This window comes from Athene noctua, chromosome 24 (assembly GCF_965140245.1).
Source record: "Athene noctua chromosome 24, bAthNoc1.hap1.1, whole genome shotgun sequence".
Lineage (NCBI taxonomy): Eukaryota > Metazoa > Chordata > Aves > Strigiformes > Strigidae > Athene > Athene noctua.
This window is the reverse complement of record NC_134060.1, coordinates 414,756-442,750: the sequence shown is the minus strand read 5'-3', so window position 1 is coordinate 442,750 and position 27,995 is coordinate 414,756. Positions and strand designations below refer to the sequence as shown.

At 54.3% G+C, this 27,995-nt stretch overlaps 1 protein-coding gene across 5 annotated transcripts; it reads right to left on the bottom strand.

The window, feature by feature from the left end:
* Positions 1 to 194: 194 nt before the first annotated feature.
* FHL3 (four and a half LIM domains 3) lies at positions 195 to 27,900 on the bottom strand. 5 transcript variants are annotated; one of them, XM_074925997.1, is made up of 6 exons: positions 27,770 to 27,900; positions 4,420 to 4,601; positions 4,166 to 4,340; positions 3,431 to 3,600; positions 3,088 to 3,274; positions 195 to 2,058 (listed from the first exon to the last, which is right to left on the bottom strand). In XM_074925997.1, the coding sequence occupies exons 2-6, from the start codon at positions 4,573 to 4,575 to the stop codon at positions 1,907 to 1,909; spliced, it is 840 nt and encodes a 279-aa protein (XP_074782098.1). In that variant the 5' UTR covers positions 4,576 to 4,601; positions 27,770 to 27,900; the 3' UTR covers positions 195 to 1,906. The 5 variants fall into 5 exon arrangements, with proteins under 5 accessions (XP_074782098.1, XP_074782097.1, XP_074782100.1 ...); XM_074925996.1 differs by lacking the exon at positions 27,770 to 27,900 and adding an exon at positions 14,446 to 14,633; XM_074925999.1 differs by lacking the exon at positions 27,770 to 27,900 and adding an exon at positions 12,116 to 12,626.
* Positions 27,901 to 27,995: the final 95 nt, after the last annotated feature.

The following is a 27,995-nucleotide window of genomic DNA, read 5'->3' as shown; positions in this document are numbered from 1 at the left end:
TGTTCCTCTGCCAGGGCCCGGGGACTGGCACGGCTGGTGCTGGGCCAGTGGTTCGGGGAGGGGGAGGCGTGAGCCCTGCGGGGATCGGCCCTCCCGAGCGCGGGGTCAGGGGCGAGGCCGAGCCTGAGCACGGAGCCACGGCACCGGCGGCGCTCTGCCCCTGCCTGCTGTCCCAGAAACACAGGAGAGCGAGCGGCACTAAAACGGTTTATTATATAAAGCCGTAGGAAATACACAGGAGGCTGAGGTTTAGGACACTTCCTTCTAGAGACTGCTCCAAGCTCCTCAGAATAACAATCACACGCACTCTGATTTGCCTGCATCAAAGCTTTCAAATGAGCGTTCAACAAGGATCTGCATACAGAGTTAATAACACTTCAACATGCATAACATTTTCTGTTCCTAAGTGAAGCCGGGGGGGGGGGGGAGCTAGCCCCTTCAGCCTGCAGTTTGGTTACAAAATGACAGATATTCATAACAAAAGAGTACAAAAGGAAAAAAAAAAACCCCCAAGATGCTTCCAGAAAAGCACGTGGGTGTCTAAGCAAGAAAGCAGGGTCAGCGTGAGTGCCCCAGCGAGACAGAAGCAAAAGGGAGGTGGGGACAAGGCAGGCACGAGCACCTCACCGCAGAGGGGCCGTGGGGGGCCCAGAGCCAGCTCAGCCGCCAGGCGAGGACGGCTCAAGCCCCCGTGTGAGCCTGGATGGCTCCAGGTGTCCTACCCTGCACAGTCAGGGCCAACGCAGGCACGTGGAGATGCCAAGCCCCTCCCTAGGGCAGCCCAGGTGCCACCTTGGCTTTGCCTCTCGTGTGGGACAGAGCGAGGGACGAGCTGGGGGCAGGCGCCGCTCTCGGCCCGGCAGGGTGGGGGACGCTCAGCCCTGGCAGGATCAGGCCACGGACACCCCGAGTGCCCCGCGGCCGATCTCCGAGCTCCTGCAGACCTCCCGGCAGCCACAGCCTGTGGGCGACGCCCCCCTCCCCGAATTAACGGGAGCCCTTCGGTGTTACCTGTGCCCCCGTCCCAGGGCTACCCGTGAGAGGGACGGAGCAGGAATAAGCCCCTTGGTGCTCTCAGCCGGGCGCAGCCCAGGGCGGCACCACCAGCGCGGCAGGACCCCCCGGCTCCAGCCCAGAGAGCGCTGAGGCAGCGGGAGATGGCGGCACAGGCGGCCGGGGACGGGGCGGGGAGGTGGCGGGGGCAGAACGCCCCGAACCTGCGAGCGATCCGACCTGCTCCCCCCCACGGAGCGAGAGCACCTCCGCGGAGTAAGGGCCCGGCCTGCGCACGGCGAGGTGGCCGCAGAGACCCGGGGGTGGGTCCGCTCTGGCAGGGCACCTGCTCGTCCCCCGGCCGCGCTCCAGCCCGGCGTCCCCAGACCTCCCGCACGCGCAGAGCGTGCCCGGGTGGCCGCGGGCCAGCGGCGCCGGCCAGGCTGCGCTGCGAAGGCGCCCGCCACGCGCCCGGGAGCTGCTGCCCTGTGTCACACGGAGCGGGGGAAGCACTCGGGGAAGAGAAGAGCCAGCGCTGTGCCAGGGGGAGCAAATGCTGCCAGCGGGCAGATCCAGCAGCCCAACACTGAAGCTGCTGCTGCTGCCCTCTGCTCAGCCGGGGCCCTGTGCTCAGCTCGTGCCTGGTCAGACAGGAAGCAAAAGGGAAGAGTAAATAATGGGGGGTCTTGAAGCTCCTTTTTCAAATTTATTTAGCTTTGACTCTGCACAGAGCCATAGCGTAGCGTACTCTAGCCTTCAGGGAGGGGCACAGGAACCCCCTGACCACACCGCGGTTCGGGGTCAGCCCCCAGCTCCTGTGCCTTGTGCCCTGCCCCTGGAGTGTTGTCGGGGCGTCTGGCACAAAGGCCCTGAAGGGTAGAGAAAGCCCCTGCCCCGCGGCGCCCTCGGAGCCTCATAGGTCGCTGCTGCAGTCGCGGCACAGGATCTCATCGTTGTCAGGGATGAAGCCTTTCCCGACCAGCGAGGTGCTGCAGCGGGCGCAGTTAAAGCAATTGTGGTGCCAGTGACGGTCCTCAAAGGAGACGTATTTACCCCCGCCAAAGCCTGTGGGAGGGACAGAGAGTTGGAACCCTGGGGAAACTGGGATGAGCTCCACGCAGACCAAGTCTTGGCCTGTTCATCTCCCAGTCAGGTCTTCACACGCAGCGCTGCGCTGCGGCACCCAAACACCCCCCTGTATCGAACACGTCTGAAATACGAATCTCCGCTCGTTGCGGGGAGAGGACCAAACCGATTTCACACCAGATTTTGCAGTGTTGAGACCCTCGGACCAGAATCACCATTTTCTCCCCGGGGAGGAGCACGGAGTGGAGCTGCACCGTGGCAGCGCTATATCACAGCAGGCAGCTCGTTTCCTCTGCTGGCAGCGGCCGGACTCGTGGGCTGTGACCCCCTTCTCCCCGGGACTGCGACAAACTGATAAGGCCCAGACAGGAAGGGGGGTGCCCGGGAGCTGCCCTGTCCTCAGCCAGAGTCATCCCCTGAGTCACCAGCTGAGTCAGGGCTTTTTCTGCCTTCCCAGCAGCGAGAGACAGAGTGGCAAAGGGAAAGGTCCAGAGGGGGAGGACAGGAAGGAGGCCAGAACCTCTCAGGGGTTTCTGCAGAGGACCCCCGGTTTCCCCCGCCCTAGTCTGGACCCCTCTGCAGCCGCTGCTGCTCCGGCTGCGGCTGGAAGCCTCTGGCCTTCCCTGTCTGTCAGCAACCCCTCCTCAGGACATGGCAGCCTGTCCCAGACAAGGCAAGCTGGAGACAGGAGATCATGAGGGGTCATTTCGGGAGCCTTCTCCCCCAGGCAGAGGGAGTTCCTCCCAGGGGCACAGGTTGCCGCTCTGAAAGGTGCAGAGGAAGGGGCACGAGTGGCCCCCGGAGCACTGGCACAGAGAGCTCCTCTCTCAGGGGGTGCCTCGGGAGGCGGCTGCAGTTGTTTCTGCGGGGGACGTGCCTGAGGGCACCTTGTACCACCCAGCGACTCTCCTGGGGAGGCCTGAAGTGCCTGGAGACACCCGAGCACTGCGGGGGGGTGGTGGGCAGGAGCACCCCGGGCCCCACCCCGCAAAGCCCTCCACAACCCACCTGTGATGGGCTTCGTGCAGGCACTGCACTTCTTGGCATAGAGGTTCCCAAAGCACTTGATGCAGTAGGGGTTGTCGTCCTGGGAGGTGAACTGCTGCCCGGCCAGGGGGGTCTTGCAGCCCGTGCAGACGAAACACTCCTTGTGCCACGGCTCGTCGCGGTAGGTCACTCCTCCCTTGGTCAGGGTCTGCGGGGAGAGCACAGGCTGTGACAGCGGGCACGGGGAAACGGGACGCGGCAGCGAGCCGGGGCGCCGGCGCCTGGACCCTTCTCTGCTGGAGGAGCGAGGAGCAAACACGTCCTGGGGCAGAGGCCGCGGGGGCTCCGGGCCGTCCAGACGTACCTTTTTGCAACGAGTGCAGCGAGGAGCGAACTTGCTCTCGTAACAGGGGACACAGTAATAATCCTTCTTGTCTGGGATGAAGGATCGTGACCCGATGGGCTGCTGGCAGCTGCTGCAGATGAAGCAGTGCTCGTGCCAGGTCTGTCCGTTGTACTCCAGCTTACGGGATCCTGCGGAGAGAGCCGGTGGCTGTGACCGGAGGGCGCAGGACACGCGGGGACACGGGAGGCCGCGCAGCACAAGCTGCACCCCCGGCTCTGTGCCTGCCCTCCCCTCCCCACCCTGCCCCAGGGTCCCCCCACCGCTGCCAGGGAAGGGCTGCGGGAACACGCGCCCAGCACCGACGCCTGTCGTAACCTACATCTGAAGCCAGTGCCAGAATGGCCAAGCAGAGACACTCCTTTGCCTCGGGCCATCTCCAGAGACGCTCACACGCCTTCAATCATTCCTTCCCTTCTTGTCAGCACACACCAGAAAATGCCCAGGAAACCTTTTGTTATCTCCTCCCCAGCTCCTTCCCCATGAAAAAGGGGAACAGACAGGGCTGCTGTGGTGACTGCAGCTCTGGATCCTGCTGTTCTGCCAGACAAGCAACGCGCCCGACCCGCTCTAGGCAGTGCCGGTGAGGCAGGAGAGCAGAAATTCAGCTCTTCCTTGCTGCCCTAGTGCTGGACCCTGCAGCCCCGCCGCCGGGACCAGGAACAACCCGCCGTGCTCGAGCCTGCCCGCTCCTACCTGGCATGACTGTCTTCTCACAGGCAATGCATTTGGAGGAGAACTCGCTGCAGTAGCAGTCGTTGCAGAGCAGCTCCTCGCCTTGGCAGGTGAAGGGCTCGTCGGCCAGGGAGCGGTCACAGCGGAAGCAGCGGAAGCAGTGCTCGTGGTAATGGCGATCCTCGTAGTACAGCTCCTGGGGAGGACAGCAGAGGTGAGGGGGGGCCCGGCCGCCCCGGGAGCCGCCCTGCCCGGCCGCGGGGTGCCGTACTCACTCTGCAGTCGTGGCCGATCAGCTCTTTGCACTCGTCGCAGGTGTTGGCAAAGTGGGCGTCGTAGCAGGGGATGCAGTACGGGCCGTTGTCCATCTGGATGTACTTGCGCCCGTACAGGGACTCCTTGCAGTTGTCGCAGTCGAAGCACTCGGTCATGGTGCCGGTCTGGGGGCCTCCCTCACCTGCTGAGAGACACCGGCTCAGCAGCCGCTTAAGGGACGCCCCGGCAGGGCCCCGCCACCCCCTGGGCCATGCTCCCCCCGCCCAGGAACCCCCCGGGCAGGGCACAGACCCGAGCTGCCGCACCCGCTGGGGCCGCACGCGCTGCCGAAACAGCCCGTGGGCCTGCGACGAGTCTTGCTTCAGGTTTGTGCTCCAGTTCAAAGAGGGGGGGCGCCGGGGCACCCCTCAGAGTAACCCAGACACGCCAGCAGGCAGCTGAGCTTCTCGCCGTCTGCATCCTTGGCGGGCAGCAAAGTGTTAAAGGTTGACCAAAAGAGAGAATTATTTTGCATGAAAAGTTTTGATTTGGCACCGAGAACGGGACCACGCACACACGGCGCGGGTGCACAGCCCCTGTCACCTTGCGGCAGCGCCGCAGAGACCCCGGCAGCCCCCGCCAGCGAGATTCCTCCCCACGGCCTGAGCCCGCCGGGGCTGCCAGCGCTCCAGCCTCTGGAGCTTCTCCAGAACTTTAAAGCAGCTGCTCCCCAGGGAAGCAGAAATCGGGCACCCCACACCGTGCCCGGCTGTGAAGCCACGTCCCAGCAAACTGTTTTGCACATGTTGTTCCAGCCACAAGCACTCCTCGGGGAAGAGGTGCTGGGGGGGGGGGGCTTTACCAGCAGTAGCGGCCTTGGGGTTTCACATGCAGGTTGGACACCCCTGGCTGCCCCCCGTCTCCTCTCAGACAAGAGGTGTGTGGAATGATTTTGCTTTCTTTGGAGCACTGACCAGGAGAAGAGTATCTTCCTTCTGTTTGGTTTAACCTGGTTATTCCTAAATATGGAGTTTTCCACTTGCAGAATCACACCCTTCTCTAACGCAGGTTGCTATCAAGTGCAGACAAGCCCATGGAATTACATCTGAGCCGTCAGCGGCAAAGCGCCGCACGCTGCAGCTTTCCTCGGGATCCCACCCACTTCAGAAGAGCTGTGAGGGCTCGATCTCCAGTTCGGCGTTTAATGGGGCAGGAGCTCACCGCCAGCCTCCCTCCGGGGCAGGAGCCGACCCAGACAGCTCCGGCTCAGGGCAGCGAGCTCCCCGGGGCTATTCTTGGTCAAGCCACACAGCTCCCAGCTGTTGTCAAGCCTGGTATGCGCGATAGGGCTGCCGGTGAATAAATCTAGTGTTCCCACATGGCTACGTGACCAAGAGAGGGGGAACAAAGTCCCTTTTCAGATGCTCTCGCTACCCAGCTGCCGCCCCGGCCACTGCCTGCCCCGCTGACCGCCCCGTGCCCCCAGCCCCGGCTCCACGGCGCGTCCCTGTGACTGCGCGGGGCTGGGGCCACCCGCCCGCCGAGCCCCGGAGCCCAGCGGCTGCCCCAGACTCGCTGCCTGCGCCAGGCTGGGCAGTTCCCAGTCTGTTACTGGAGACGGGACAGGCGCTCGGCGAGCTCTGTGCAGGGGAGCCAGGCGGGTGCCAGGGCACCAGACGGAACCCGCTGCCCCAGCCCTGCCCCGGCCGGGGCCGGCCCCCAGCACCCCCCGCTCTGGGCACCCCGGCGGCGCTCGCCCGGCCGGGCAGCAGCTCCTGTGCCCCCCAGCACCCCGCGCAGCTCCTGGCTGCTCCTCAGCCACCGCCTCCTCCTTTGCCACCCCACTTGCCTTCGCTCCCTGAAGCCACGCGGGACCTTTCTCTCCGGCGAAGAGCGAAAATCAGCTTCTAACCCTCCTCCTCCTCGCAGCCCTGCTGAAGGGAACTTTCCAAGGTGTGTCTGTAATAAACGAGCGCTCCTACCCTGGGAGCCAGGGCACCGCCAGAGCTGCCATGTTTGCTCAGCGGGCTGCGCTTTATCTCTGTGGTCCTGTAACACGGGGTCAGAGGACGCTGGGAAACACGAGGGAAGGAAAAACAACTCGAATGGAGAAGCCTCGGGATTCACCGGTGACAGCGACTCGGCCTCCCGGCGCCGCTGGCCCTGCCCGCCGTGCGCCTGGTCCCCGAACGAGGGGCAGCACGTCCCGACGCCGCGGGGGCAGGATGAGCCCCGCCAAGGACAGTTGGGGCGCTCCCACCCCTGGACCCCGCGGGGCAGGAGTTGCCGCCCGGGGCCCGTGCCGTGCCCACCCCCACAGGCACCCCGGGGCCCCCCGAGCAGCAGCTCTGCAGCAAGAGCTCGGGCCATGGCATGGGCAGAGCCAGCCCCACTCCCCTGGGGCGGCTGAGGGGTCGCTGTGAGCACAACGGGGAGCGAAAAAAATAGCGACGGGACAGGAACATTTCAATCCCGAATGCTGTTTGTCCCCCGGGCTCCTGGCAGCGCACTGGGACCCGCAGGTCGCCCTGTGCCGGCCGGGGCAGGAGCCCGCAGCGCTGAGCAACGCCGCAGAGGGGGGAAGCGAAAACCACACAAACCCTCTGAAAACCATCTGCTGAGGAAACCCCTAAAGCGCGCGCCACGCCTGCCTCTGCTCTGAGGAGCTTCTCCCCAGAGCCTGGCCGTGGCCCGCTGGGCCAGCCCAGCTCCTGCTCCCCGGGCCGCGGGGGCTGGCAGAGGCACGGGCCGACAGCGGAGCAAGGCCCGGGAACATCGCGTGGCCGAGACCGCTCCGAGAACAGCCTCCACGCTGCCTTTTCCCCAGAAGAAAGAACAGGCCCAGGAAGTTTGCTCAGGGTTATTTGTATTAGATAAGCTGTTTGCTCTCTTTGTTCTGGTCTCACACGCAGCGCTGGGCAGGGGTGTCAAAGCCCTGTGCAACGCCAAAGCAAACTCTGCATCTTCACCCCCGAGGACACGGCGCTGCCGGAGACCGAGTGCGCAGGGAAGAGGAAGGTGGGACAAAAGAAACAGTACAAAAGCCCGCAGTTCTTACTGTGATTGTAATGAGAAACCTGGAAATTGTCCCCGCTCATGAAGAAAAAAGGCGGAGTCTCAACGCATTCTAAAATGCATTAAAAAAACCTTTAACTGAGGCTCGGATTTAGAAGGCGCAACACAGGCAGCCACTATGTGTGCTAATCAGCAAGTGCTCACACTGCGCCACCCCGTAAACATCAGCCGTGTGCGAGGCTGCGGGCACCACCAGCCTTCGAGTACCAACCACGGTGTCACCCTGAAACCCCGGGAGCCTTTCCGCGCCCGTTACCACCTGGCGGCGGCCCCCGGGGCGCCGGGTCTCCTGAGGCGGGTCCCGCGTACGCGGGGGCACTGGGGTGGGATGGGGGGGTTTCTCTCAGCTGCCTCGCTGGCTGCCTGAGGGCAAAAATAAACAACAGATATATGCCTGCCAGGTGCCTACCCTTTCCCTTTGACAGATATAGCCGTGCTCACGGAGGAAAGGAAGTTCAGTTCCTCTCCTGTGCCCATGACAAACAGCTTTGGGAACAAGAGCTCCTCTCACAAACAACATTTAGAGTGCTCGGGGATGCAAATCTGATCAGTCTGGAACAGAGCTCGGAATAGCTTCACGTATGAGAAAGGTCAGCAATTTGTCAAGGACGCCCAGCAGAGCCCACTTTCTAATTAGAGAGTAACATGCACCCACCACCACCCCGTGTCATTGTCCGCAGCAACACAGCAGATGGCTTAGCAACAGCCCCAGGAGATCATTACATTAATTTTAGTGCCTATAAACCAGGGAGCTCTTATGCAAAGGAGCCGGTGCAGACTGTCCAGGGCCAGGCTTCCTGCTGCACACAGCCACTGAGGGGTTTAACCGGCCTTTGGAGACAATTCCTGCCACAACAAACTCCTCCAGCGTGAGGTCTCACGTACGGGGCGAACCTACAACCCCGTGTAACTTCACACCAGTTTGTTGTTCGTTGTCAGGTCACGACCAGCTGCTCCACGAAGCGATCCTAGAGCAACCCGTAAGGCTATTCCTAGGGAAACACTTAATCTTCCCAGGACACAGGAACAGACCTGCCTCTGAGCGCCCGCAGGTCCCTGCCCGTTCCCATCTCCCCGGGCTGCCCTGGGCACAGCTCGCGTGGCGGCTGCTCCCCCCTGGAGACGTGCCCAGGCGGCAGCTCGGCCGCGCTGGGACGGGCCGGCGTTCCCCATGTAAGGACGAAACCGTCCGGGGACGAGGCTTTGGAAGACGGTTCTCCACGCGCTCCAAGGTCAGAGGAGGAGAAGAACGCTTTTTGTTCCCGTTGGCTTTCCAGAACCGTTACGGGTCCTGGAATCTGCGTGAAATTGTTTCTGCCTGCCATCGACCCTAAAAGGGGAACCAGCTGCTTGCTGAGGAGCAGCTCCAACCCCCCGCCAGGCCGGGAACATTTTCGGTCCGCGCTTCCCGACCCCGCTCCCGCGGCTCCACTCCAGGTCACAGCGCGGGGCCCAGGCTCTCGGGGGCCCAGGCTCTCGGGGGTCCGGCCCCACAGGGCACCACACGGGTTTCCCACAGCTCCGCACGCTGCTGCCTCTCTCTGTACCCAAACCCACGAGCGCAGCTTTAGACCTGGCACAGGGGGAACAGCGTCCCCACCCCCCGTTAAAGGGGACCCTGCTTTCGGGGAGAAGCCGGGGGCAGCTTGCCAGAAAGGGGCTGAGTGTTTCATCGGGGTGACCCAGCCCGCACCAGCACCCTCAGGGGCTGCAGCACACCTCACCCGCCTGCTCGCAGCACCCCCGAGGCACCCCCTGCCCCCAGACCTCCCCTCCGCGCTGCCTCCGGCCCCCGCCTCCCCCGACACCTCGGAGATCTCCAGCACCAAGGGCTGCTCGGGGGGCTCTGGCGCAGCGCGGAGCAGAGTCCCTGCAGGGACCATCAGCACACGGGCCTCTCCTGGCAGCTCCCCCCCGGCACAACAGGAGGACGCTCGAGGCCATTTCTCCAGCATGGAGGGAAAATTTGGGTCTCAGAGTCCGCGGGGTGTAAGGCCACACATCAAGCTCCACTGAGCGAGTCGCAGCGCAGGGAAATCCCCAAGCACAGGCAGACCAACTCCAAACGCAACAGATTTAGCCAAATGGCTGTCTCAGTTCTAAGGAAACACCCTCCATTTCGGATGAGGTAAGTGCTGTCAGTCACCCTTGCTCAGCCAGGGGCAGCTTCCTGAAAATGCCCGACTCCGGTAAGTGCAGTCAGCGGTTGCTCTTCCCCAAAGAGCAGGCTGACACCCAGCTGAGACAGGAAGCACCTTTATCACTTTACACATTAGTGACATGGCACAACAGGCATGCTAGCATTTATCTCCTGTACCAGCATAATTCTACAGAGGAGGAGGTGCCAGGACGCATCTCCAGGAGGCCAGGCTCACGTTCATGCTTCCTTGTAACACCATTAACGCTGATTCTGGGAGGAAAACGACCACTGACGCCTGGTCCAAGTACCTGCTGAGTCTGGAAAGCAGCAATGATTTTTTTAAGTTTAAATTAAATTTCTGAATTACCACAAATGATTGGCCAGGTCCCTCAGGAAGGCCAATAAACCTCAGCGAGACCATGCGCAGAGTCGGCTGCCTGCACACGGAAACAGTTCTGCCCCGACGTGCTCGCAGACGCTCCCGGGGACAGCGCTGGGGCTGCAAGAACCCTCGGCAGCCCCGGCCGAGGGCAGCTGTGCCTGCGGACGGGGGGCGCAGGGCTGTCGGGAAGTGCAGGGTCCTACGGAACTCCCAAACTTTGCTCTGGTTTCATAACACCAGCAAGTTCATGGACCTTTTTCCTCTAGTACTAAATTCCTTATTCTTTCTCCTAAGATAAGGAAACATAAAGCAAAACTTTTCCGATGTGAAAGGAAAACCTGCTGCTAATAAGTCAGGCTCTCAGAAGGCAGCATCCCCATACAAGGTAAAGGGACAAAGCTCCACGCCAGTGTTTGTGCACACTGGGACTTTTGTCCCTTCTCTACCCTTTAAAGAAAGAATCTCTTTTTAATGAGGCCACAGTTGCAGGGAAATCCAATTTTCCATGCTGCAGTGGAAAACCAGGCGGGTTTGCCCATCTGAGATTCAAACTGTAATTTCTTGTGGCAGAGACCTTGCTTTGCATTTGGTTTTCAGCTACTTCTGTCCCTTGCCTCTCCACATCCTTCCTATCCGAGCAGGTGCCCTGAATCCACCTGTGAGCTGAAGCATCTGGGCGGTGAGCATGAAGATATGTGGTTTGGAAGAAGAGAAGCAGAAGATGTGCTCAAACGCCACCGGTGAGAAATGCCAATCCCGTGTCTACTCACCTTCCAAAACCCCAGCGGAGGCACAGCAGCGTGCAGGCTGGGACGGAGAAAGGCAACAGACATTTCAGCCCTTGCTCTAGATTTATTTTCTTTGGGGAAAGTTAATTCTACCAGGGCCAGAGAAAGAAGCTTAAGAGTCCCTATTATGCAACCATAAAAAGAAAAACTGCCCAGGAAGAAAGGAGGGAATGACTTCAGAGTTTAAAATTTATTACTGAACTCCTGTAGGGGTTAATTAACTATTTCAGGTTCTGAACGAAATCCTCCCTCTGCAGAGGGCAGCTGGGACCAAGGGTGCAGCTGCCAGCAGCGGAGCTGCTCGGACACATTCAGCACAAGCAGCCTGTGCCGTTCCGCTGACATTAAAACCGAATGTTTGCTCAAGAACCAAATGTTTGCTCAAGAGATCAGCTGCTAATCTTACTCAAAACGTATACAAAGTAAGGAAATTCTGCACACTCAACAGGAAGTCAGGAATTGAAACCATTTGGGCGGTTTGGACCTGCCATGATTCAAACAGAGAACTGAGGGAGGAGGTCCAAGAGCAGAGGAGGAAGATACGAACACCTCAGGAACCTCTCCTCAGCCAAATGAAGTCCCTTTTACCAGATGATTAAGAAAGCTGAGGCTCAAAAATGTGCTGGAAGAGATTCTGGCCAGTCTCTGAAGAGGCTTGGGAGAAGAGGCAGCCTTGCCCAAGCCCCACGTTGCAGGAACCTTCCCCTGCCCTGGGCAGGAGCCAACAGCCTGCACCAAGCAGCTCGGAACCGGCTGCCGGGCAGCAGCTGCCACATGGCCACGGTGACCATAATAGGCAGAAAGACGGTGGCGCCAAGCTTCAGGGCGTGTGACCGATCACAGGAGCTTCGGGGCGATCGGAGGAGCAGGAGGTACAGGACACCTGCATGAAGCCAGTATTCTCCAGAAGCAAACGTATCACCACAAAGAGCAACGGGGAAAACGCATCCGTGCCCCGAAATCAAGAGACAGAACCGTTGCACAGAGCCTAGGATGTCCTAAACCTTCCAGAAACCCAGCGAGATCTTTAGAATGCCCTGGCTATCACAGGAAAAAAAAGGGATTCCCAAAGAATAAGCATGTTGTGAGTATTATAATCTAGCAATGAAAGTTTAATTTTGGACAGAATTGATTTATGCCCACGTACCCCAGAAAGCTGGCCCACGGCCGTATGGAAATGCCTAACTGCTTACCCAGCGGCACAGACCCAGGGCTCTGCAGTAGCGTTTCAAAATCTCTTTGCCCCGTGAAAGCAAGGTCACAGCCAGTACACTAGAACTCAAACATGCACCGTGACAGGAAACGCAAACTGCACACTGAGGCCAACTTACCTTCATCTTCGATCTGCCCTGCACGCACGAATCTTGCAATTCAAGCAGACATCACAGCCTACATGCAGAAAAAATAATCCGACTGCTCTAGCTGCTAATTCTTGGGGTCTGTACATCTCAGTATAGATGTCACAGCAAAATAATGGAATTCCGCTCTATTTCCCTGAAGTGCTCTTACAAGTCCAGCCTTAATGCTGCAGTTTTCGCTTTTCTTTCCCTTGGAGGCAGCTGTTTTTTTTTTAAATTGAGGACGAAGCCATTCTTATTTCTGAGGTGACACCTAATTTAAGTTGGTGCTTACAAAGCTTTTTGTAGTCCCTGAATATAAGGTACTTATGAGATTATACCTCTATTTTGCACACAAAGGCAACCGAGGGGCTGCTTCAAGCTTGCTTCCGAACAAGGACACACGTGCGCCCGCGGACGGGCTGCAGGGCGGGCGCATCGTCTGTGCTCACGGACTCAAAGCAAACCTGCACAGCCCGAGCCCAAACCCTCCTCAGCTCTCCTCTCCAGAAAGCCTGGCAGCTCTGGTGCTGATTCTGCTCAACTGCAATATTATTTTTTTTTTTTAATAAACAAAGCAATTTTGACTTACAGTAGCAGGAAAAGACATATAAACCAGGCATGTTTTATTTAATGCAAGCCTATTACTTAAAGGGCAAAGTGAATTTTTTCTCCAAATTTGGTCAAAATATTCCCTTTTCTGATAGGATTCTTTGTCTCCCAAACACGAGCATTTGCCGTTGGTTTCTTGCACACAAGCAGATCAGCTGACTGAGGAAGGTAACCCTCTTTGTAACCCCGGCAGTTTTGTGCCTTTTGGGGCCCTCCACCCCCAAATCAGCAACATCAACAGAGTCAAGAGAAAGCCAGGAAGGTGACGGGGGAGACACTGCAATGACACTCGTGTCTCCCGCTGCCCCGATCACTGACCACGGGCCTCTCCACCTGTGCTGGCTCTTGCACCAGAGGTCTGGACAGTCTCAGTCTAAAGTACTTTCTACAGCTGCTGGTGTCCCTTGCAAGCGAAGGCAATGACAGCTCTGGAGCCCCAGCATGTGAGCAGCTTCTAAATCTGGGGAAGGGCTGAATTCTGGCAAAGACAAATTGTCTCGGGTTACTGTGTCGAGAACTGCTTGCCTGTGGTCCGAAACAAAACTAAGATAATTGGTTACTGGGGAGATGCTGTGTGTGCCAGCTGCAGCCCTCCTGAAACAAGGCAGGGCTCTGCAAGGACAGCCCAGCCCAGCCCGGGAGAGACAGAGCGGGGACAGACGGGGCATCGAGAGAGGAAGACAACCTCTTCTTGTAGCCACTGCCCGGCCAACGTGGAAATGTTAAAGCATTTCTCCTTTAAAAATTACTCTTAAGAGTCACTTTTAGAAGTGAAGTACTGCACATTTTAAATAACAGAAGCCATCAGTTGTAGCTGTCACATACTTCACGTAAAATCTCTGAGAACTCCTTGCAAGCACTGAAAAGAAATCCAGAAGATGCAACACGCTTTCCAACTTCTGTCATGCCACGCTGGAGAGAGCCTTTGGTGGTACCCATGAAAGGGAAAACCCGTGCCACATCCAAAAGACTAAGTGGAAACAGCTATTTTGAGGGGCACAAATGCTCACAAAATTCATGAACGCCTTTATGTCACGCAGCTACACACCGAGTTTCCAAGAGCTACGCCCCTGCCCAGGGCCGTGCCTGTCTCTGACCATCTCACCAGCAGCACGGCACCCCACGTGTGCCCACTGTGCTAAAAACTCACAAGGAGAGGAAAACTGCTCCTTTACAGAAAAAAACCCCATGTGAACAGAAAAGCAACAACAGTATTAGAGAGCCCCTGATCCAGGTCTGTGGCTCATTTACAGAACCTCATTCTCTCATTCAGATCTGAGATTTACAAGGGAACCCACGTGAAGCAGATTTGTCACAGACTAAGAAGGAACCAGAAGGCCAGAATTTTAACTAACAGAGGTACTCTCACGATGACTTTCAGGTAAAGACTAAGAAGAGCTGATGCTCCAGCCCCTGAGGCAGCAGATGTGAAGCAGTGCCCCGCTTCTCTGCGGCAGAGAAGATGCTCCACAGTCGTTCACTGAAGGAGGCCACAGCAACCCGCTCTCTGACGGACTGCGAGATTTTTCCAAAGCTGTTTGCGTGCTCAGGCAGCTCGAGGACGACGGGCTTCACTGCAACGAGACACCACCAATGCCCCAGTGACCCTCCCTCTCTTCTAACCGGCCAGAACAGAAATGCTCTCTTTACAAGCTATTTGTCCCAAACTGGCAACCCCCCGAACCAAACCCTCCAGCCCAGTTCTCTGTTACCTTGCATTGCTGAACGTGGCGGAGCAGCAAAGCCCCAGCCCCAGCGGCCGTGGCTCTCCCGGTGACTCACACCGCAGACGGTTCGAGCAGGTGCGACTGGCAAGAGGCTCCCGCTAGTAAATCATCACTTCACTAGCAAAACACCCGAGTGCTTGCCCAGAAACAAAGGCAGTCCCATCATAAACCAGAGGGTGACATCAGCACAGGGATTGCATTTCCTACAGAGGTTTAAATGTCATTACTTGTGACTGGGAATCCGACACTTACAATTCAAGTTACTCTAAATTTTCGTAAGGCACGTAAAAATTCCAATTTTGTGTAGATATATTTCACTTCCAAACCCTTTCTATTTCTCAATATCACAATGACAGAAAAAAACCCCAAAATGTAACAAGCAAAACTCCTAAAAGAAAGTGAGAAGCTAATGAACATCGGAATTAGCCTGACTTACCAAGTCAGGTGCTAATGAGGCGAGCAGCAGAGCTCACCGATTTCCACCGTGAAGGGTCAGCGTTACTCCAACAGCAGGATCTACCCGGGGCCCGGCCATTCCAAGACTCTGGACTGCCCTCTCCCACTCTTATTCAAAGTTCTGCTCTGTGTCTTCTAAAATTAAAACTCAAAGCTATCAAGGATCCCAGAGCACTTACTTCACCACTCCTTGGCTGAGTCACTGTTCGACAGCGCACGCAGCACGATACGGTCTGCGCATACGGCCCAACGCCTCCACCAGCCTCAAGTGCATTTGTGATTTTCCTCACACGGCTCTTTGGGCTCTCCAAGAGCAACACATCCAAAACTTCTAAACAAGCCCAATGGGCCAGATTTAATCTTCCTGTGAGTTACACGATGTTTGCATAGGGTTGAGAAATACTAGAATTAAAACTTCTCTTGGCTGAGTTACACGCAACACACTGTGTACTTTTCGCTATTAATGACTCTTTAGTAAGTTCCACTTTTACTCTACATACTCCAGAACCCTCTGAGTTAGGCACCGCAGCAATTTTCTTCATACAAAGCGTTCGCTGAGTTAAAAGTAGCCACTGAAATGTCTTAAAATTTAAATGCTGACTTTCCTATTCGAAAATTTCCACGTGCTGAGAAAAGAAGCAGATGAGAATAACTGATCCACATTTAAGGACACAAACTAAAGATTAGTTTCTTCACTTGAAAAGCAGTTTAGCTCCCTGACTCCCTCCTGCAAATAATGCAAATACACATGACGGTCCTGTGCAAGACCATAAATGCAAGAGCGCTCAGTTTCCACAGGGCTGACATCCCACACCTCTCATAGGATTGTTGCTTCCTCAGTTCCCTAACAGCTGTCACCAGCAAAAACATTATTTACCCGTATAATACCTGTAGGGCAGGGAGTTATTTTATCTCCCTCCTGGGATTAGCACCTCGGAGGGTTTTGGCACAAGGCAAGCCTGGCAGAACTAAAAATGGAACCAAGGTTCGAGTCCCCGTCCATCTTCTCCTTCTGAGATGCAGCACATACCCCTGTCAGCCTGGAAACTCTGACACCCACGAACGCAGGTTACAGACCTACGTCCAAACAGGTTCCACAAACTGAACTCTGCAAGAAGCCGGGGAAAAAGGACAGAAGGGGACGTGATCTTTAAGGTCTGTGACGGACAGACACAGCACCGCGCCGTTGCAAGGGACAGTTAATCCAGACTGCAGATCTTTCGACCAAGTAACACCATGCCTTTGCTAGTCACTCCTACTATTTAAACTCTGGGCTTACAAGCGAGCGTGCCGAGCTGGAAGGAGGTACTGGAGTAGCGCAGCACCAGGAGCTACGCACCAGTTCGAACCGTGTTAGTTCTTAAGAACAGACAAAGCCACGTTTTCCCTACATGAGGGCAGTGGAATTCCAAGGTGAGGTCAAAAGCCTGGCCACAGTCAGCAGTTTAGGCTAGTACGTGGGATCACGATGCTGACAAAAGTAGTCCTTGCACTCTAAGTTCAGCAAGAAAAAAAGTGGATCCTGTTCTTTCCTCACATTCTTCACATCCTAAGCAATATCCAGGAGTACTGCCATCAGATGTGGACCTCAGGAGAGGAATTCTTGTCTTCAACCATGCAGAAGTTAGGCCTTTCAGATCGACATTTTATTATTCAATTGCTTCTGTTTCCTTAGAAGAGCCTTAAAAACCAGACAGTTTTCAGCAGCAGTACTGAGCTAGCGTACACGCTGTTTTAGTGGAAAACGGCGTGAACCGCAGCCACACAGAACTACAACAGAAATTACCCAACCTCTGATACCCTGACATGGGGGAAATCCTGTGGGCTCGGATCATTCAAGAAATAAGGTTGCTTTACAGTTACAGGAACAACACATGTCCAGAATGGGCTCTCAACTGGTAAAACACAGTCTGAAAATCAACTGCTAATTGTTTTTACAATTTGCATTTTATATTAAAAAACCTCCCAAAGACCTCAGGAGGCAGAGCTCAGCCTGGAAAGGGCTTTTATGGTTACACTGCAAACCCACAGAAAGCAGGGATCTAGAACGGAAACAGTTCATTGCAACTAAAATACTAACCCTGGGTTCTGCCTGGAACAGCTGGAATTATTTCTCCAGTTAAGCAAATTCCTGTTACTGAAACCCACTCTGATATTTAAAGAAATTTGGAGAAGGTGTCAAGGAGTCACGCTTTTTCCCAGATAACAAGATCAGAACCGTATTAAATGATGAATTTCTAAGTGAACACTGGAAATTTGGGGAAGCAAATTCAAAATATCAAGGTCATATTTACATCCCAGGGTCACAGTTAAATATTTAATACCTGTGGTTCCAATATTCTAGGTTTTTCTAGGCACCAAAATATTTAGTCATGTAAAAACCATCTGTAGCAGCTGGAAGACATTCATTTGGCCTGTTAAGATTCATTAGTTTAAAAATACATAAATGAAGTGTTCATTTTATTTCCAAAAAGCTAACACTGCTGCTCCCAGCTCCAGTAGGGTGCTTGGTGAATAATGCTTATGCAATGTTCTTAGCAGGAGGTATCAGATGCCTCAGTTTCACAAATGCATACAAATATCTGTGAACTAAAACAAGTATTTAGGTTAATGCTCTTCTGCACTAACCCAAGTCATTATTCACAGCAATACAAAAAACAGCCTGCAAAGACTAAAAATAGGGATTGAACTACTTCTCCTATGCTCCTAAATCCCCAGTGCTGAAATCTACTTTTAAAAATCACGGATGAAAAGAAATTTCTCTTCAGAACTGGGATTCAGATACCTGTGTTAAAGAATTACGAAACATAAGCTTCCGTGCACGCCTTTTCTCTCCAAGAGGTTCCTGCACAATCATAATACAGTTTCTAAAAAATCAAGTAAACAGGAGGCATAGCTGAGACTGTAAATAAAGAGTCAAATTTGGCTTAGTATCCACAGGGATCACTCTTCTGGCCAATAGTTTGCAAAGGGTTATTTACTGGCTAGCCTTTTTTAGTTTGCTGGAAGACACTGAGGTTTTAACAAGGTTTCTGCAGAGTAGGCAACAGTATTCGGCATTTGCTCAGCTAATGAGTTAAATCACTGCAGCTCTCCGATGACTCGAAGATTATGGGTGTAGGGAAAGGGAATGCTCAGCGAGGGGAACTTTCAGCAGTCACCACCAAACTGCGGTTAAAACAGACACCAATGACTCTATTCAGCTCCCAAACCTCAGACAGTTTCCATTTTCTCAATAACAAAGCATTTTTGTGGAATGAGGTAACAGCCTCCATCTGCCAGGTCTAACCCTCCACTAAGATTTCTCAAGAGTGGCTGAGCTAGGGCCGGCCAGCTGAGCCGGAGGCGGCTGCAGGAGTCCCCGAGCCTGGGAGACAGAGGGACAAAGCTGCAAGGGGACAGCGTGGAGCGGGGCCTCTGCGGGACCGTCGCACAGATTCTCCTGGGAGTCGGTATCGAAAGTAGCCTCAAGCGAGCTCCAAATGGTGCACGGCTGGGGAGTGCAAAAGGCCAAGGAAAGAGCGAGACTCAACGAATGACGGACGGGGACGGGCAGGAGGGAGCAGGGGACGAAGGGGTGCCACAGGTTCGGCGCTCAGCAACCCCTCACGAGTGTCAGGCGCACAGCGGTGTGGTTCGGAGGGGAGCAGGGGCCTGTGAGCGCCGGGGAACACCCTCCCCCAGGGACCGCCACGGGACCGGCCGCGCACCCCGGGGACCCCGCGAGCGAGCCGGAGCGGCGGCAGCCTCCGAACAGAGGTTGGCAGGTGGTCGGTCTGTTCTGCCCTGGTTGTGTATTTGGCAGCCTGTATCTTGGCCTCACTTCCAGGGACGCTGGGCACCCACCCGTCTCATCATTTCAGGCAAAGCCAGCGCCGAGCAGCAGGTTCGGGGGAAGGTTCTGCCTTGTGTTGGGACCCGACGCCCGCCTCTCGCCTCCCTCTGCAAACGGCCACTTGTCAGCCAGGTCCCTTCAATTCCGACTCTCAGCCCCAGGCTCAACACACCTCAGGTGCCCGTCCTACCACAGACGAGCAGCAGAGACCACCACGACCCCAGGCTCACTCATGCAAATAAAGGTAAAACCTCGCAATGGCACGGAGAGACGAGGCCAGCTGGAAGGAGCTTGGAGGAAAAGGTGGCTATGCAGCACATAACAGCAGGAAAGGATCTTCACGGTGTACACAAGTCTTCTGATCTATTTTTTGTCCCTGCATACATAAATCTTTAAAAAGCAACGCAGGAAATTCTCTGGGACACAGCAGCTGGTACAAATGGACGACCTGTGACTCAGGCAGGTCAGAACATACAGGATGCAACTGAGCTACTACTTTGGTAAATATTGCTGCCAAGAGCAGTTATTCATACCACTCAGAGCCCTCGTTCTGCCTGTGTGGCAGAAGACATTGGAATACAAATTTCAAGAATCACAATTCAGAGGGATTAGGAAACGTTTCTAAAAAATGCATTCTGATGGCATTATTTTAGTCTGGTGCATCAGGTTTTATATTCACAAGGACAAAAACAAAGATTCCCAAGCAGAAGTTGCCCCAAAGCCATTTTGCATAAATTTAATTGCAATTTGCAACCTCCAAATCGGTGATACTGCTGCAGTAGGAAGGAAGAATCAATGAGGCTAGAAATGTGAAGTGTAAGATAGTTTGTTTAGCGTTCATCAGAGCACCAGCTTTACACTTCTACACAATAGCTTCTGCTATTCTGCCCCCAAACTCTGTAGCTAAAGACTCGACAAAAGCAAATACATTTAATCCTGGGGCTATTTTGTGCACTCGTATATTATGCACTAGCAAGCAACAAACTCATAAAAATGCTCAGAGCAACTGGAACTCAGCTCACCTGCAACCCAAATTGAGCAATGTGCTAATTAGGAGAGAAATGTCACTTCTGAAGGTGCCAATTCTGTAACCACCGGTCTTTATTTCTGCGGATCAGACACAGCCTCCCAGACACGCGCTGAACCAAGGAGGAGCTTTTGAACCTCAGAAGATCCGGGGCGTGCTCCCGGCACGGCTGCCAAGTCCCGAGCGGCCCTGCACAACTTCCTTCCCACCTCTACCCCTAGTTCTCGCATCTAAAGCAAAAGCAATTTTTCAGCCGGGTTCTGAAGGCCTCTGCAACCCTGTAGCACCTTCTCCTGACATTTTTAAAATGTTAATGTTGACTCACTCCCTAGTTTAATACCATGTACCTAGCTGGACACCTGGGGAACGCAGCTGGCAAGTGGCAGACCTTCTTTCCCAGCCAGGATAAAACATTTCCCAAGACAGTTTTCTTCCTACGAAGAATGCTGCTGTCACATCTCAAAAATCCACCCTGCTAATACTAGCCCCCGTGCAAGGTCAGCCAAAGAGGACTTCCATCAGAGATGAGCTCTGCTAGAGAAGGCTCCCTGGAGATCGTAAGAATAGTCCAGTCAAGCCCAGATGGCAACAATGTGCAGCGCAAACACGGAGACTGGGCAGAGGACTGTGCACACTAAAGTCCACCCTGATTTCTGCCATCCGTGAGATAAACGCTGAAGTCTAGGCTGAGGCCTTCGGGAAAGGTCAGGACAGTCTTACAGGATCTCAAGACCCTGCTTTTGTTCTCACTATTTGCCTCTCAATTCCTTTGTTAAAGGATACTAATCTCTCTGTAAGGCAGTTATTTGGAGCCAAGAGTTTAGATATTATTGCAAAACATATGCTTAAAAGAGACTGGAAATGATGTTGGCAGTGTTACAGAGGGGAGCGAAGCGCAGCTTTGGGTCAAAACAAAAAAAAATAAATCTAAGCTAGTAAGCAATTCCCATGTGATAGTTTAGGAGAGCCAGCAAAAGCTTCTTCTAGAAAGAAAACAATACTGTGAGAACGAAGCTAGCAAGAGCTGGCTCTTGGAAAAATAAAATGGCCAGTAATGAGCCAGAGCATTGCCAACAGCACATATCCAAGGGAATCTTTCTGGGAAACCAACCCAAGTCATTACGCTGGAAAGCCCTGAGGGACTAGGGACCTTGAGGCTAAAAGCTGGCAAATTGCTTCATCAGTTAAGGTTGGTCTCAATGTTTTCTACTGCGTAAGAATAATTTGTTTTAGCCTACAGGTCTCTACGGGTAAATTCAGGCTGCTTCCTCTGGGAAGGGAAGCAGAGTGCTCGGCAAAGCCCTGCCCAAGGGGACGTTCTTCGGAGGTTTCCCACCATCGCTGAGATCCCTTCGGCCCAAGAGCCGGCGCAGCGCACCCCGGCTGTTGGCTCTGCTTCACCCCGAGCACCCCTCAGCTCCCGGGTGCTGCCGCCGGGCCCCAGGCACCGCCTGCCCGTTACCTGGTGGGAAAATCATCCCAGCGACTTCAGCCAGTGCTCCGCCAGCGAGCCGTCGCCACAAAAATGTGATGACTCTGCCTCCACAAAAGCATCTTCTGGAGACTCATTCACCCCAAATAGACGCACTTAGAGCAATTATTCTGATGTATCTTGTTTTCCAGAGGGATAAGGAGGAGACCTTGCCCTGTCTCTCTGTTTCAGACAGATTAGTTCATACACCAGGAAATAGGTACACTGATGCAGAGTGATAAAGGCAAGGCTTTTGTCTGCAGCCTTCTCTATCATTTCCAGTCCAGCTACTCAGTTACAGGAGCGTACAGAGAGCACGGAAAGCAAAGAATGTGATCTCCAGCTGCTTCTGTGCTGGCAGAGAAAAATCCTGCACTGGCAGGGGATATCAAGGTGCTGTCAAATGACTTTCCTCCTCTTCCAACTCCCTTTCTGATTCATGTTGCCATCTTCCTTGCAACTGACCTAAATAACATGTTCAGGCAGCGCTGGAAGTATTTCCGCCTCACGCTCCAACAGCAGCAAGATCTCCGCATCTGGAAAGGGCATTTCTGAGGAAAGTCACACCACGGGTGGCTTAGGAGCGTCCTTCCCGAGAAAGGAAGAGAAGCGCCCTGTCTTGTCTCTTTTCATCAGCGAGACTTCTGGGCCGCAGGAGAACAAAGGTTGCCCAGGAGCAGAGAAAACAGATGCTGTGCCTGTGCCCAAGCCCCAGCAAATCTGAACAGTGTGGGCAGAGTATTCAGTTACCTCATTTCCAGGTGTGCTGTCAGCATGAGCCATGACTGGCTTGGGATGAAAGAGGAAAAACTGTTCCTAGATCTGGACTTGTCTGCATCATTTATGTAATTATTGCCCAGCAGCCTTTAAACTTTTAATGTCATATCACGCTCTCAGCCCTCAGTTTCTCAAGAACCTTTTATCACCACTTGCCATCCTGCCACAGACAAGGCTGGAGGACAGAGTGCGGGAGCACCCCATCCCACCAGAGCCATGGGCCTGCCAGCCCTGCAAGGGGAAAGCAGAGAGCCACTGCAAAGGTCAGCCATCCTCAGCCACACAGCGATGCTGTATGCGAGCAGCACACAAGCACTTAAACCAGTTGTAAATCCAAACAACTCCAGTACCTCTCCTGCTATTCGCTTCGGCAGCTTTTATACCCTAACACAGCACCCCACGGCACCGCCTCACAGGAATACAGGGACAACCCAACCCCTACCGCTCCACCGTGGCTTCACACACAGAAAGATTTTTTTGATCCCCTCCCGATCTCATTCTTTCCTTTACCATAAGTTTAGGCACTCCTGACAGCCACATAGATGCCTCACCTCTTTACAACCCCCTGCAGACTACAGATCTCACTGTTATCTCACCACAACAGCCTTCACTCACAGGCTGTGTACTGAGTAAATGAAAAAGTAAAAAGTCAACTGAAAACGCATTTATTGCCAACAAGGAACTGGACCGTGGGGAAATAGAGGAAGGCATTCCGAGGCTGCATGGACTGCCACGGCACTTCCAGCTCTCAAGCGAGGAAGGGCCAAGCCTGGGGTTTGTGCACTCTACCCTGCAAGGCAGGCGCGAGACCCCCGCAGCCTGGCAGACCCCTCCCTTATTCAAAGGACACACATAAATCCAGCTCCCCCATCACGGCAGGAAGGACGTTATACCGTATCACCTCTTTTCCAGGTTATTAAGGTTCAAAACTAAAGCAGAAAAGATGCAAGCAAACCTCACACATCCTTGTGCTACAGCATGCCTGTTGGATCCACAACAGCTAGTCCTTATGTTATCTCTGCATTTTTTATTAGCTCATGTTTACTTTGGCTGCACATCCAAGCAGTCATTTAAACAGGGTGAGAGAGGAAAATCTTGGACTCTCAACAATGGCCAAGCAGTTTAATCTGCCACTGGGGACAATGACTTGACTCCTATTGGCGTTTAGTACTGGCAGGGTCAAGTGTAACATGTGCTGAAGGAAGCACTAGGGAAGCAGATCCGCAGCCGTTCCAACACCACCGAGCATTTCCTTGAGCTATTCAGAGGTCCCTCTGCCCCTCCTGCCTAGGGAAAACAGCTCCAGCTGTCCAGTCACCTGCACCGGCTTCTCCGCTCCCTGGATTTATGACATCGGAGGCTGCTAACAGCTCCAGGTTAGGCACAGCACATTCCTCTGGCTTACAGCTCAGATGTTCAAAACTAAGTTAGGAAGCGGTTAAGATTATGTCCTTGGCATCAGCCACCAGGTTGGTGCTGAAAGATAATTGATATTCCTGAACAGAACTGGCACTGGGCACGTTGGCATAAACATAAACTTTCATCCAGCGATGACACCGATCAGAAACGTCTGGAGTTAATATTTATCCATGGTGCTGATTTAAGAATTTTTTTTTTTTGTATTTGAAAAGTTTGAAATACTTTACATAAAAAGACCTCTGCAACTTGCAAGCCTAGGACAACCTACGGTAATATATTCAGAGGCAAATAAAAAACGACATGAGTTAACAGTCAGATGACCACAGGCCAAATAAAGCCAAAGTGAACAAGACACTACGAGCAAGAACATAAATTTCAGGATTTTTATTCCATTGCTATTTGGATTCTGTGTGAAAACATTTCTAAATAACTCTTGATTTTAGCCCTAATGGACATGTCTTTCTGATTCCTCGCAGAGTAATATTATCCTCTCAGTGGGCTCCTGTTCAGTAAGGGCAGAACCATTTGTTAAAACTGTTCTCCCATTTAGCAAATACCAACAGACACACAGTGAGTCACTCAGCAGAGGCAATTCTGCTAGGATGAAATACAGGAAGGTGGAAGCCATGTGGCATTCATCAATTTCCCCTTTCCTTTCACAATCAGACCCTTGATATTTTCTTCAACAGGAAAACCGACGCTCCCCCTCCCTGTAAACTGCTGACAATTGTATTTTACACCTGGCAAAACCAGTGCAAAACGGAAGGAAGAGAAGGAACAAAGACCAAGGACTTTTCTCAGCAACTACATCTCCGCAGAATGGAGCATTTTTCCTTCCAGTTGTAGCTAAAGACCCACCGCTTCTGAACGGACAAGGCCTAGCAACGGGACAGCAGCTTCGCGGGCAGCGCCAGCTCCTCCCCGCCGAGCGGCCGCAGAGCTCCCCGGGGAGCAGAGCCGCCGTCTGCCGCGGGCCCGAGCCCACCGAGCCCAGCAAAGCACGTGCAGCTGAACCCCTTCTCCTGCAGACTCAGCCCTCACACCCGAATGCCCTGTCCTTTGAAAGTGATCCTAAACGCCTGGGAGTCACGTGAAGATTAAATAATACTGGTAAAGTTCCTCTGCCCCCTAACAACCAGCCTTTTCCCTTTCCTAGATGCAGCTGTTATCTATTGTCATAGCTGTCCTTTTTTTCTTTTTTTTAACCAGAGCGAAATGCTTACATTTGTTTTCATGACATCACCAGGCAAAACATTGTCAAGTTCTCTCTGAATTTTTCCAGTTTGACCATCGAAACTGCACCTATTTCAGCAGAAATAGTCAAAGCCCCCTAAGGAATGAGGTGTAGCAGCTCGCACTCTGGAGTCAAACACCGAGCAGAACCGCAAAGGTCACTCACACCCCCCCTTGCCAGAGCAAGCTGGGTGCTCCACGGTGGGCACGAGCAATCCAAGAACAGCGGGTGCTGACCAGGGATACTGAGCACTGAAGGAGAAACGGTTTCCTTACTGAGCGATTACAAGAAATAATGAAGCTGTTTGTCCAATTAAGAAGTTCGGCTTTTCTTCAGGCCAGCCAGCCAGTCCCCAGTTTTCCATAAACACTTTCTTTGTGGAAACTTTCTCACACGAAAGGTGAGGCAGGGGTGAAGAGGTTCACGCTCCTGCCTCGCTCCTGAGGCTGCGGATGGACTGAGGGCTCTTCCAGCACAACCTCATGCAAGCCAAGGACAGAGAAAATCCCACAGACATGAAGGAGGGCCCCAGCGGGCCACCAGGAAGATCCTGTGTATCACTGCTGTGATTACCATAAAAGTCCTCTTCCAGGGAGAGGGGGTGGGGATCACTTGAGCGCTAAGAGTCATCAATTTGTTCAATTTTCCTGCTGGCATTTCAAAACACAGCAGGCCATGCAACAGCATCCCCTCAGCTGCAATGAGGAGCTCAGTGGAAAGCATCCTACCTGCTAGAGCAAGCAACAGAGCGAGCGGGCCCTGGCTGTCAGCAGAACCAAGCGCTGCCAGAGTTGGTGCGCTGGGAGTTTCAGTAACCTGCCCGCAGAGAAGCTTTTCCTGGGACTGTCAGTTAAGGGTTCACCTCCATCTTACAGCTGCTAGGTCCAAAACCCGAACGAGCATCACTGAGCTCACACCCCGCAGAAATCTGTTGCCCATGAAGGCTGCCTACAGCCACACAAGGCTGGTACTCCACAGAAAAAAACACACGTGTCATCAGGGCACCACAGTGACACGGGCCAGGAAAGGGGCTCCTGCCTTTCTTCCCCACGATGACCCCGGAAAGCTGAGCCCCCAGGTGCCGCCGTGCCCCCGGACAGCAGGGCTGTGTGAGAGCCCGCTCCAAACCGAAGTGCAGTGTAAACAGGAAGCAGAGCTGACAGCAGACGTGCTGCAGATGGCTGCAGAGCCTGCAGAGGCAACGGCAGCGGCCCGCCGTCCTCCCCAGAGCCCAAGGAGCCCGCCCGGTCTCCAGCACGCCAGCGCCCGCTCCACTCCGCGGGTGCTGCTCCGCAGCCCGGCCAGACACACTGATCTTCCCCAGGAGGCACCTCAAAGACACCCAACAGGGAGAGCCAGTGAGACCCCCGAGCTGAGACCCCGGAGCCGTTCACAGGGCTTCCTGCTCGGGAATTCTGGATACTCCCAACCACCACCCTGCCTTTGGCGTGTCCCCACCACTCCCTATGTGCAGGTTTAAGGAGTTCTCATTCCAAAACATACTTTTTGCTGTAGAGCATCCACTGTAATCAGTGCCCACAACTAACTATATTGCCGATATTTTTGTCTCATGTGCTATGCCACCAGTCTTAAAACTATAAAATTACAGACCCAGCTGGGTAAGAATTAAACTAACGCTCACAACTCTGTGCCTCTAAGGAAGTGGCCAGCAAGAGAACCATATGGTCTCCATCCTAGGAAAAGGAAAGAAAATGGCACAAAAATAAGACTGGAGAGATGTCGGGCTTCCCCTTTCCTGCTGATGGCCTGCCTGTCAGGAAGTTAAACCACACTTTGACAAAGCAAATTAGGGAAATGAGGCAGCTTCAACACCTTTGTGAACACCAGAGAAATATTACTCACACCAAAGGCAAACATTTAAACATGAAAGACTCCTAAGGAAATGTCCAAGAAAACACTTCTCAAAAATTAACAGTAAAGGAACATTTGACAATCACACATTCGTAGCCACTAGGAGAGCCACAGATTTCTAACGCTCAGTAGGAGTCACAAAAGTAAAATAAATCTCCCTGCACCCTTCCCTCACTGTTCACTAGTGGCCTGGGCTGCTGCCAGGACACCGCGTCCGTCAGACCACGGGCCTGGTCCAGGGCAGCCTCTCCTGCGCTCCCGTGACACTTTGGAAAGGTTTCCTTTATGATTTTCAGAACTGGAAAACACTGAACATACTAAATTCAAATCTAAGTAGAGAGAGCTCAGTACCAAAGCCTGCACTGAAGGTGAGCTACCACCACCACATGCCATCCGAAGAGCTTTGAGTCAGTGGAAAGTCATTCCTGCTAACACGCCTCGCCCAGGCTAACTACAAACCATACCCAGCGTTCCCATCAATTCTCATGAAAGAGTCAAAGCGATGAATGTAACCACAAAATACCAACAAGACGGGAAACCAAAAAAGAAAACGTTACCTGTAAGAAAGCATAGCAATTTGAAACAAAACTGTGTTCAGTGAAAAAAAAAAAAAATTCTTAAAAGATGCTGAGCTATTTTTTCAATGGCAAGATTCAAAGTGTGACTTGTGAGCCTTTGTTTAACACAGAGGAAGCAAGGCTTTGAGGAGCCTCTCCCCGCACCTACCCTGGGACTCCGTGCAAACGGCAACCATTCAGGATGTGTTAAAAATTTTCTCTACACTACGTTTGAGCATTTGGTTTAAGTTTACTTCCCAGTTTATTGGCTGGATGAAGTTTCGGCGCTTTCTTAATAAAATACAGCTTAAGCGCTGCAACTTTACAGTCTGGGAAAGAGACACGGCCGAAAGACTTTTTTTTTTTTTTTTTCGCCGCCTTCTTTAACAAAACGGTGCGGGCTGTGCTTCCTAGAACGAACCGGAGCGAAGCTCTCCGAGCGAGCCACATCCCCGGTAACGACACAGTAAACCCCGCCGGGGTGCCGCGGGGATGCCCCGTCCCCGGGACCCCGGCCGCGGAGGCACCGTGCAGCGCCCCCCGCTCCCCCCCGCTCCCCGGGGGAGCCCCGCCGGCCCGCCCCGACCCGCCCGGGGCTGCGGGGGCCGAAGCGAGCGGCAGCGGCGGCTCCCGCCGCCCGTCCCGGCCCGTCCCGACCCACCTGATCGCCGTCCCGGGGCCCGGCCGCGCTCGCTGCTCGCCCGGCGGTGGGCAGGCTCGGCGCGGCTCTGCTCCCCAGCCCCGCGGCGCGGAGCCCGGCCCGGGGCGGGGCCGGCGGGCTGGGCCGCCCGGTGCCCGCCCCGCACAAACACTCGCTCCGAGAGCTCGGAGCGGGTCACGCCGCCGGCGGCGGGTGCGAGCGGGACGCGCCCGCCAGCCCGGGCGCC

What these genes read in the sequence shown, in the direction of transcription:
- FHL3 (XM_074925996.1), bottom strand. An exon ending in TGATCGGCCACGACTGCAGA is followed by an intron (nt 4,341 to 4,419) that starts GTGAGTACGGCA and finishes TGTCCTCCCCAG; the next exon opens with GAGCTGTACTACGAGGATCG. An exon ending in TGAGAAGACAGTCATGCCAG is followed by an intron (nt 3,601 to 4,165) that starts GTAGGAGCGGGC and finishes CTCTCTCCGCAG; the next exon opens with GATCCCGTAAGCTGGAGTAC.